The 9,270-nt window shown below is 49.9% G+C and overlaps 2 protein-coding genes across 2 annotated transcripts; both read left to right on the forward strand.

Moving 5' to 3' along the window:
- The first annotated feature begins 303 nt into the window (after positions 1 to 303).
- LOC138634837 (actin-binding protein WASF3-like) lies at positions 304 to 6,614 on the forward strand. The gene is made up of 11 exons (XM_069722013.1): positions 304 to 435; positions 2,307 to 2,445; positions 2,583 to 2,717; positions 2,945 to 3,098; positions 3,171 to 3,288; positions 3,381 to 3,425; positions 3,789 to 3,913; positions 3,997 to 4,251; positions 4,330 to 4,460; positions 4,563 to 4,781; positions 5,040 to 6,614. Exons 2-11 carry the CDS (start codon positions 2,313 to 2,315, stop codon positions 5,201 to 5,203), a joined length of 1,479 nt encoding a protein of 492 aa, XP_069578114.1. The 5' UTR covers positions 304 to 435; positions 2,307 to 2,312; the 3' UTR covers positions 5,204 to 6,614.
- Positions 6,615 to 6,697: 83 nt separating this feature from the next.
- Positions 6,698 to 8,841, forward strand: LOC138634839 (protein EOLA1). Its single transcript, XM_069722014.1, has 3 exons — positions 6,698 to 7,252; positions 7,585 to 7,845; positions 8,144 to 8,841. The coding sequence occupies exons 2-3, from the start codon at positions 7,590 to 7,592 to the stop codon at positions 8,350 to 8,352; spliced, it is 465 nt and encodes a 154-aa protein (XP_069578115.1). The 5' UTR covers positions 6,698 to 7,252; positions 7,585 to 7,589; the 3' UTR covers positions 8,353 to 8,841.
- Positions 8,842 to 9,270: the final 429 nt, after the last annotated feature.

A 9,270-nucleotide genomic window follows, 5' to 3' on the forward strand; every position in this document is an offset into this window, starting at 1 on the left:
GACGGTTCGAAGCGGGACATCATCAGAGGGTTAAACATCCCATCATGAAATGAAATCCACTGAAATCTACTGAAATGATCCTTTTCATGTTCGTTTTTAATAAACTAAGATTTTCTATTCAAACTGATTCATTTTTATTATTGAAGTAACACACACACACACACACACACACACACACACACACACACACACACACACACACACACACACACACACGCGTATCGGTCCGTGCTCTGCTTGACACAGACCGGGCGGACTTCCCCGACAGGAGCCGACAGCATCCGATAGGTTGCGCCGCAACCCCCTCCCCTCTCCGTCTCTTTCTCAGCATCCATTCCCGGTCGGAGGAGGATGAATCCGCCGCGCGCCGCTCTGTGACGGAGGAGCCTCAGCCAAAGGAACCGGACACCGGAGCGGAACCGTTGGCAGCCCGCGGTGAGTCTGATCGATCCGTTTGCTCTCATCGGTTTTTAACTGACGTGTTATCGACCAATCAGCGCAGTGATCGATCCGCGGTCCGTGACGGTCACAGAAACTAATCACTGACCTGTCAGTCACCGGACCGGCGATGACGTCATCAGCCCACTTCTCGTAGATCGATCGACCAGCTGACCAGGTGCATGAACACACACAGACACACACACACATTACATCGTGAAGTAATTTCCACAAAATTATAAAACAGTGTGTCTGTCTGTGTGTCTGATTACCTGTGTGAAACATGACGTCATGTCCCTCAGGTTTCAGCCCGGTAACAGTCGTCAGTGTTCTGATTGACACGTCCGAGGTTCATTTCCGGGTTCACCAGCCGGGGGCGCTCACTGAGGAGACATTCAAACACAGACTATTAAAACTGTTCATAGTCTCATTAAAGTGCAGTACCACTGAGGACCACTAGGGGCTGTCTCCAGCAGACTCCCACTGAAAAAGCATCAAGTTCTCTCCTGAAATACAAAGTCAGTAAATGTTTTCCACAAGTCATCATGGTGTCATGAGATAAATTCCCTCCTTCTGATCAGTGTTCTGGTCCTTCTGGAAATAATTCATCATTCATTACATATGAGGACTTGGATATGTCTGGAGGCCGGGCTGGTTGATTCACAGGTCTGTGGTGACATCAGGTTTCAGGTGTAAGTGGGCGGGGCATAGTTTCTAAATATGGTCACTATGTCAAATGTCAGTGATGAGATCAGACAGGAAGTGTAACACCAAGCTGTAAACAACAAACATACAGAAAATGTAAACAATGTGGGAGGAGACAAGAGTACAACGAACAGTAATACTTGGTGGCCTCTGAGTGGCACCGCCTGCTGGACCGCCTGAGTCACTGCAGGGTGTCGGAGTCCTCAGCACCATTACAGTAACATGATGTGATGCAGGGCCTCCCACTCTGTCTCCTAGCAACAGTAACCATGGTGCTTTATGTGGGCAGCGGAGCATGATGTGAAGTGCTGGCTGTGTTGCCATGGCGATGCCCTCTCAGATGGCAGTGTTTGAGTGAACACTGTGCACGGAGATGAAGCCATCAGTAACGAGCTGCGATGGACCGATGAAGCTCAGGGCAGCGGCTGGGAGCTCCAGCTGAGAGTGGGATCACAGCAGCACCCGGTGGACGTCAGAGGAAGGGCGTAAGTCCTCCTCACCCTCACATGGAAACGACAGGGGCGGAGTCAGGTGACTTCCTGTCACAGTCCATCAGGTGCGACCTCACACACCTTCAGTTTGTCGTGGTGACGTCTGTCAGCCGAGCGCAGCACTGATGGAGGAGTTTAAAAGTCCAGGTTCCTCTGGAGGTTCGTCACGGTCTTCAACCTGTTGCTGATCGGGTCACATGACCACTTGAAGCCCCGCCCCGAGCTGACCTCGCCTCCCTGAAGTCTTTACAGCACTATGTTTCGTTAGCTTCGCTAAGAAGCTGCTCTCTGCAGCGACTAGTTTGTTCTGAAATTATTTTATTTGTTGCCGTGACAGTTGTACTCATCACTCAGAGAACTGGAGTTACACCCAGTAACCACAGGATTTGGAGGTCCAGAACTGTGTGCTGTTGTTATAATATTAAATAGTGATGTCGTTGTTGTAGCCGCATCACATGATCACATCCATCATCATCATTATTATTATTATTATTATTAATATCCTCCATTATTTTAGTCCAACACCATCCACCCAACACCTCGAGCTCAGCTCTGATTTCCAGTCACTGTCCAGCAGGTGGCGCTGAATCCGACGCTCTCAGTGATGAAGTGTGATGTTGTTGTTGATCTTCCTCACGTGTTTGTCTGATCAGCTGATCGTGTCCTCTGCAGGTCATCATGCCCTTGGTGAAGCGGATCATTGAACCCAGGTACCTGTGCCGCGGCGCTCTGCCTGATGGGGTCACTAGTGAGCTGGAGTGTGTCACCAACAGCACTCTGGCTGCTGTCATCAAGCAGCTGGGAGGCCTGAGTGAGTGGTTACTGTGGTAGAACAGGACCCCTGGCAAGTTCAGTAGGGGTTGCCATGGATACCAGTGTTAACTAGTAAGGGGCAGCTCAGGTGTGGGGTCCTGATAAACACCTGTCTGTTGTTTCCTGCGGCCGCAGGTCGCCACGCAGAGGACATCTTTGGAGAGCTGTTCACGGAGGCCAACACCTTCTACCTGAGGATGAGCAGCCTGCAGGAGAGGGTGGAGGTGTTGGCCGTCAAGGTCACACAGCTGGACTCCACTGTGGAGGAAGGTGGGGGTCAGCACACAGTCCTGTAACACATCCACGCAACACCTCCACCCACATCCTCCTCTTCCTCCTGCTCTTCCTCCTCCTGCTCCTCGTCTTCCTCTTCCTCCTCATCCTCCTACTGCTCCTCTTCCTCTTCTGTCTACTCCTCTTCCTGCTCCTCTTCCTCTTCCTCCTCCTCCTCCTCCTCCTCCTCCTCCTCCTGGGTACCAGCTCTGTTTCTTCTTCAGTGTCTCTTCAGGACATCAACATGAGGAAGGCGTTTAGGAGCAGTACCATCCAGGACCAGCAGGTGGTGTCCAGGAGCTCCATCCTCAACCCGGTTCTGGAGATGTACCACCGCTGCGACAAACCGCCTCCCCTCAACATCCTGACGCCCTACAGGTCAGTTCAAGCCCCGCCCTCTTGCACACCCTCTGACAAACAAACAGGTGAATCATCATTTTGTGTCTGCAGGGACGATAAGAAGGACGGCCTGAAGTTCTACACCGACCCGTCTTACTTCTTCAGCCTGTGGAAGGAAAAGATGCTGCAGGCCACCGAGAACAAACGCAAAGAGAAGAGACGGCAGAAGGTTTGTCTGTCCGTCCGTCTCACGGTTTGTCTTCTGCAGGACAGTCTGTGGTGCAGCTGTGAAAAGGCTCGTTGTTTGTTTGTTTGTTTCAGGAACAGAAGCATGTGGAGGAGTCGTCGGGGCGGGAGGTGAAGAAGGTGAGTGTCTCCGGAGGGGAGGGGGGTTGTGGTAGACTCATGTGGTTCAGAGGGACCGAGTCTACGGGTTAGGGGTTATTCTACAGGTGGTCCAGAGCTGGAAGTTTGAGATGGGTTCCACTGCAGGAACTCTGCACTCCTTAGAGAGCAAGTTCTGAACCGGATCCTCCTGGACGGCTTCCCTGGAGGTTTTTGGAGACCCAGAACTCCTGGGATCCTGGACCGGTGAGACACTCCTGTAGAACCCGCCATAGTCCTGGTTTGGGATGTGGTCTGGGTTACGGGTCCAGATGGTCCCGGCCTCTTTGGGCTCCGGTTTTATTTAGAGGTTACGCTCAGTGTTGTGTTTGTTCCTCCGTGAAGGTTCGGAAAGCTCGTAACAGGCGTCAGGAGTGGAACCTGATGGCCTACGACAAGGAGCTCCGCCCGGACGCCCGACTGACGCCGTCACCGTACCACACGTCCGACGGCTCCATGTCACCTGATAGGTAAACACACCTGCTCATCACGATTCATCACACAACACAGAACCGGACTCACCCCCACACCCCCACCCCCACCACCCCTTCAGGTCAGACGACGCCTCTAGCCCCCACCACCCTGAAGCCCATGATGGAAAGGACCATGTCACCGTGGCGACCAGTGGGAGTGGTCAGACTCAGTCCTTGGACCGCGCCCTCCGACCAACGTCTGCAGTTGCTGCGGCAACCGCTCGACAGCACTCTTTGGGCCGCAACCAGCCGCATCATCATCACCACCCGCCGCCGCCGCTCGCCGGCCCAGCCAATCAGAACGGAGCACGCACCAACGCTGCCAAGGAGCCCAGGTACTCACACACACATGATGCAACTCAGCTGATCAGGTGATCGTCGTGTTTAATCGTCCGTCCTCGTCTCTCCTTCAGTGACCATCAGATCCCTCCGGCCCCCCCGCCGCCTCCCCCTCTCATGCCGTCAGCAGGACCGATGGTGTTCACCAACAGCTCTGCCCACAGTGCTGCCATGGCAACACCGCTGCACCCTGCTGGGGCTCCTGGTAACCAAAGCAACAGACATGTTGGTTCTCGTATTTTTAGTTTTGACCGAGATCCAAACAAAAGCTGATAAAATGTCTCTGTGCGTTTCTTTTTGTCTGTAGGGGGCGCTGCTGCACTCTCTCGCCCCTACAGCCCCTCCCCTCCCCCGCCCCCTCCAGCTAACTATGTCCCCTCCCCCTCACGCCCCGGAGGCCAGGCCCCGCCCTCTACAGTGGCCGCGCCCCCTGTGCCTCCCGTGACGGACGGCAGGAAGCCTTCCGGTGGACCGAACGTGCCGATAAACGACGCCCGCAGCGACCTGCTGGCCGCCATCCGCAGAGGTCAGCGGGGTCACCGTTAGCTCACAGCTCAGTGTTGGCCAGCATGCTAATTGTTCGTAATAGTCTGAACTGTTTGTTTTGTGATCTTCGTAATGTAGTTAACAGAAGTGTTAGAATTAGCTCCATAGATAACCAGGTATAGCGTAGCCTTCTACTGCTACAAAGGAAAAGATTGCTGTGAGCACATCGCCGCCCTTCGAACACACGTCTCGTGAATCTGATCATGTTTGTTGAGGTTCTGGTCTCTCCGGTCTGCAGGGATCCAGCTGAGGAAGGTTCAGGAGCAGCGGGAGCAGGAGGAGGCCAAGAAACGAGAGCCCGCAGGAAATGATGTCGCCACCATCCTGTCGCGACGCATTGCTGTGGAGTACAGCGAATCAGAGGAGGACTCTGAGCCCGAGGACCAGGAGTGGTCCGACTGAGGAGGCATCAGCACAAAGACAGAACCCGGACCAGAACCCGGACCAGAACCTGGACCACACCTGAAGACTGAAACCTGCAATGAAGACGTGACATAAAACCACCAGAGAGGAAACACCAACCACTCTGCAACAACGACAAATATAACAGCAACAACAGCAACAAAAACAACAACAACAACAACAAATATAACAGCAACAACAGTAACAAAAACAACAACAACAAATATAACAGCAACAACAACCATAACAACAGCAGCAACAAACGAATATAACAGCAGCAAAAACAACAACAACAAATATAACAGCAACAACAACCATAACAGCAGCAACAAACAAACAACAACAACAACAACTGCAATAACAATAACAAGAGTAGCAGTGTGTGAAATATTCAGATTATGTCAAAGTAGTTTTTAACGTAAATTATATTCTGTATTGATTACTTGATTATTTTCAACTTGCGAGTGAGGACACGTCTGAGGACACGTCTGAGGACACGCGAGTCTGAAGTGAGATGTATTGACATGTCATCGCATTTCCACGTATATGAAACTCAGCAGACAAACGGTCCTCCAGAGGATGAGTCCTCCTGTTCCAATGAGTCCATGATGTGTCCTGTAGCGCCCCCTTCAGGACAAACTGCGGCTGCAATGAATAGTGCTGCCGGTAGAGGGCACTAAATCCGCATCATCAGTTCACGTGTTTGTGGTGATATGTCGATGAGCTCAGTAAATGTTCGGTGTTTTAGCTGCAGGTTGACCAGCAGGTGACGCTCAGTCTGTCTGTAAACTGACAAGACATAAAACTGTCCATGTGATCAAGCTCCGCCCCTCGCTGTTTCCTGTTGTGCTTCTGCTGCGTGTCATGTGACTCCAGTTCAGATGTTGTGTCCTAGTTTTTATTTTATTTATTTGTTTTTGTTGAATTTTTATATTTCCGCTTGATTTTTTTTAAAAAAAAATTTAAATCTTTTATTAAATATCAGACATTTCATTCATATTTTTTATAAATTTATTTTCTTTTTGTCTTTATATTCTAACTTTAGTTTATTTCTTCGACGTGAACTGTGATTCAGTGTTCATCAGCTGCCACGGTAACCAGAGAGGAGCTTTAGTTTCATTAACGCTGATTAAATATGACTGAAGTGCCGTTTGGTTTCCCACGATTCATCTTGTTCCGCAGTATCAAACACGGAGTAATGAAGTCATAGGAACAAGATTACATCATCCAGGAAACAGCTCATTTGTTTTCCATCTGCTGATGTCACCACTGCCAATGATGATCTAACCATTTAGACGAGAGCAGAGTACTTCCTGTCCTGTGCCCGCCGTGATTGGCTGTAGATGTTTTTGGTTTGGCTGTGCTGTGACCTGCATGTTGAACCTGTGAAATAAAACAACAGGTTTGTCGACTCGTGATGTTTTCAGTCGGAGCTGCACGCCGAGCTTCACTGTTAAAAAAAAGAAAAGATTTTAGTTTTCAGTTCTGTGTGTTTATAGAGAACTGCTGAACGTTCACATTCGTCGCCTCAATAAACTTCAACATGGGGAACATCAAATAAAAGCAGCATCAGTATTTACAGCCTGAGGAGGCTCATCAGGTCTGTTTTATCTTCAGTACATAAAAGCGACTGACGTCAGCTTTCAGGTTTTCATTCTCCTAAATTAAAACTCGATTTTGTTTTAAGGCACAAAATTCACAGGAGAACAAATATTGATGATATAATTTATAATTAGAAAACCAATAACGGGAGTGAAACAATTCAATTAGAAATTCATTGAAATATTTGTTCATCACAGTTTTAAAATGTTTCAGGTTGTAGTTTGTTATTTTTTTTTTAAATATTTTTTATTGTTCTGCTTTCAGTTGAAATTTTTTATCTTTTTGTTTCAAACTTGATTCGACATCTGGATCTCCATGGTAACCGGAGTACCGTGTCGAACCTGAGGAGTGCAAGCAGAGTCGATCATATCCACCGAAGAAGAAGAGAAGCGGAAGCGACTGAAAGCAGCGCAGTCTGGGGCTTGTTCAAAGTCCGGAAGACTTCCGGTCTGTTCGCTTTAAATAACCGATATTTACCGTCACGTTGAGCCTTTACTCTTCGATTTAGCGGTACAGATTAAGGAGCTGCAAACAAACGATTTCCCGCTGTGCAGCCTCTCATCGTGGAGGGAAGGCGCTTTGTGCCAAATTTCATTTAAGAATGATGAAAATGAACGTTTCCTAGTTTGTCAGCTTTTAAGTTTGAGTCTCGCGGAGATGAAGCGGTTGTTTTAAGGCGGAATAAATATATCGGCTCCATCCGGCGGCGAAATAACGACGTAACAACTTCCTCAATTAGTTTGATTTGCAGACTAACCGGGGGTGCGTTTCATTTACAGGTACTATGGTGCAGGTGTGGTGCCTGTCGTTCCGGCAGCCGTTCGCCGGTCTGGTTCTGGACGGGGTGAAGACGGTGGAGAGCCGCTGGAGGCCCGTGCTGGCCCCCCTGGAGAACCAAACCCTGGCGATCCACATCGCCTGGCGGGACTGGGAGGGCGAGGAGTGGAGGGCGGTGCTGAGCGGCCCGCTGGGGATGAACCGGGATCAGATAGAAGCGCTCCTGGAGTCCGGGGAGCGGTTCGGCCGCGGCGTGGTGGCAGGTGAAATGAAGCGTCCCTGTCCCTCTGTGGGGATCACCAGGTGTCCCTCTGTGGGGATCACCAGGTGTCCCTCTGTGGGGATCACCAGGTGTCCCTCTGTGGGGATCACCAGGTGTCCCTCTGTGGGGATCACCAGGTGTCCCTCTGTGGGGATCACCAGGTGTCCCTCTAAATCTCTTTCACCAGGTGTCCCTCTGTGGGGATCACCAGGTGTCCCTCTGTGGGGATCACCAGGTGTCCCTCTGTGGGGATCACCAGGTGTCCATGAAGGCGTCACCTGTCTCTAAATCTCTTTCAGGATTGGTGGATGTGGGCCGGACTTGGCTCTGCCCCGCGTCCCTGCAGGAGGAGGAGCTACGTTGCCTGGAGCGGTCGGCCGCTCTGATTGGCCTGCAGGAGAAACACTTGACTCACCTGTCCAACCCTCGCTGGCTGAAGGAGCCGCTAAGCGCCCGTGGAGCCCGAGACCTCTGGACCGTGGAGGTCCCCGCAGAGCTGTTACCGTGACGACCGTGTCTGTGAAGACACCTCCTGAACATCAGCTGCTGCTGAAGCCACGTTTCCCTGGTTACCAGCTGACGACTGTGTGAAGGTCGATATCAGACCGAAGACCTCCGTCCTGTGAGGCGGAGACCAAACAGCGCTCAGTAACATCGCCACGGTAACTGATGCTGCCGACTTCACCTGGTCTGAATTCTGCAGCAAAGACTGGAGCTCCGAAGTCTTGTACTCGTTTTATTTGTTGTATTTATACGACAGGAAGATAATTTACTCTTTAAACACGTCATGAGAATTTGAGAACGCGTTAATGACATACATGATTAAGAGTCACGTGATGAACTCTTCTGATCCGGATCATGTGAAGGTCGGATTGTTTGCCGAATACAGTTTGGATGTACTTCTGTTTCTGTTTGTGTTTGTGCTGCTGACTCGTCAGTTTTCTGCAATCGTCATGGAAATAAAGTGAGAAAATCCTCACCTGCTGGTGAAAAAAAACCTTTATTCTCCCAAACAACAAAACATTGAACATAACATTAACACAAAAACATCCCAGAACAAACAGGGACTGGCTACAACCAGGAGGAGGCCCCGCCCCTCTCTTATAGGGAGGCCAACGCTCACAACATAAACAACGGACCAACAAATAAATTATATCCTCATTTTTTCAATGCAACAGTTATGGCTCAGGTTGCACGTCGCCAGGGTAACAGAAGATGCTGTAACTAACGAGTCAAACAATAAACGGACGACTTCAGTAATGTCAAAACGAGCTACTGTTCACAAACACTGATTCTAAGGCCGACTGAGCCATTTTAAAAAAAAAAGCTAACCGCTAATGTGCTAAAAAAAAACGTGAACAAACATTTTCAATCGACAATCCCATTTAACATTTATCTTTTCAATCATATTTTTTTAAATTTTGTA

Source organism: Brachyistius frenatus, unplaced genomic scaffold (genome assembly GCF_029030835.1).
Source record: "Brachyistius frenatus isolate BFR_SWC_R1_liver_20210118 unplaced genomic scaffold, ASM2903083v1 Contig_281, whole genome shotgun sequence".
In the NCBI taxonomy this organism is placed as follows: Eukaryota; Metazoa; Chordata; class Actinopteri; family Embiotocidae; genus Brachyistius; species Brachyistius frenatus.

Excerpts from the sequence above, each read along its gene's own strand:
- LOC138634837 (XM_069722013.1), top strand. The coding sequence starts at position 2,313 with ATGCCCTTGGTGAAGCGGATCATTGAACCCAGGTACCTGTGCCGCGGC. Across the intron at positions 2,446-2,582 it reads CAAGCAGCTGGGAGGCCTGA|GTCGCCACGCAGAGGACATC; the intron begins GTGAGTGGTTAC and ends CTGCGGCCGCAG. Across the intron at positions 4,252-4,329 it reads AACGCTGCCAAGGAGCCCAG|TGACCATCAGATCCCTCCGG; the intron begins GTACTCACACAC and ends TCTCTCCTTCAG.
- LOC138634839 (XM_069722014.1), top strand. The coding sequence starts at position 7,590 with ATGGTGCAGGTGTGGTGCCTGTCGTTCCGGCAGCCGTTCGCCGGTCTG. Across the intron at positions 7,846-8,143 it reads CGGCCGCGGCGTGGTGGCAG|GATTGGTGGATGTGGGCCGG; the intron begins GTGAAATGAAGC and ends AATCTCTTTCAG.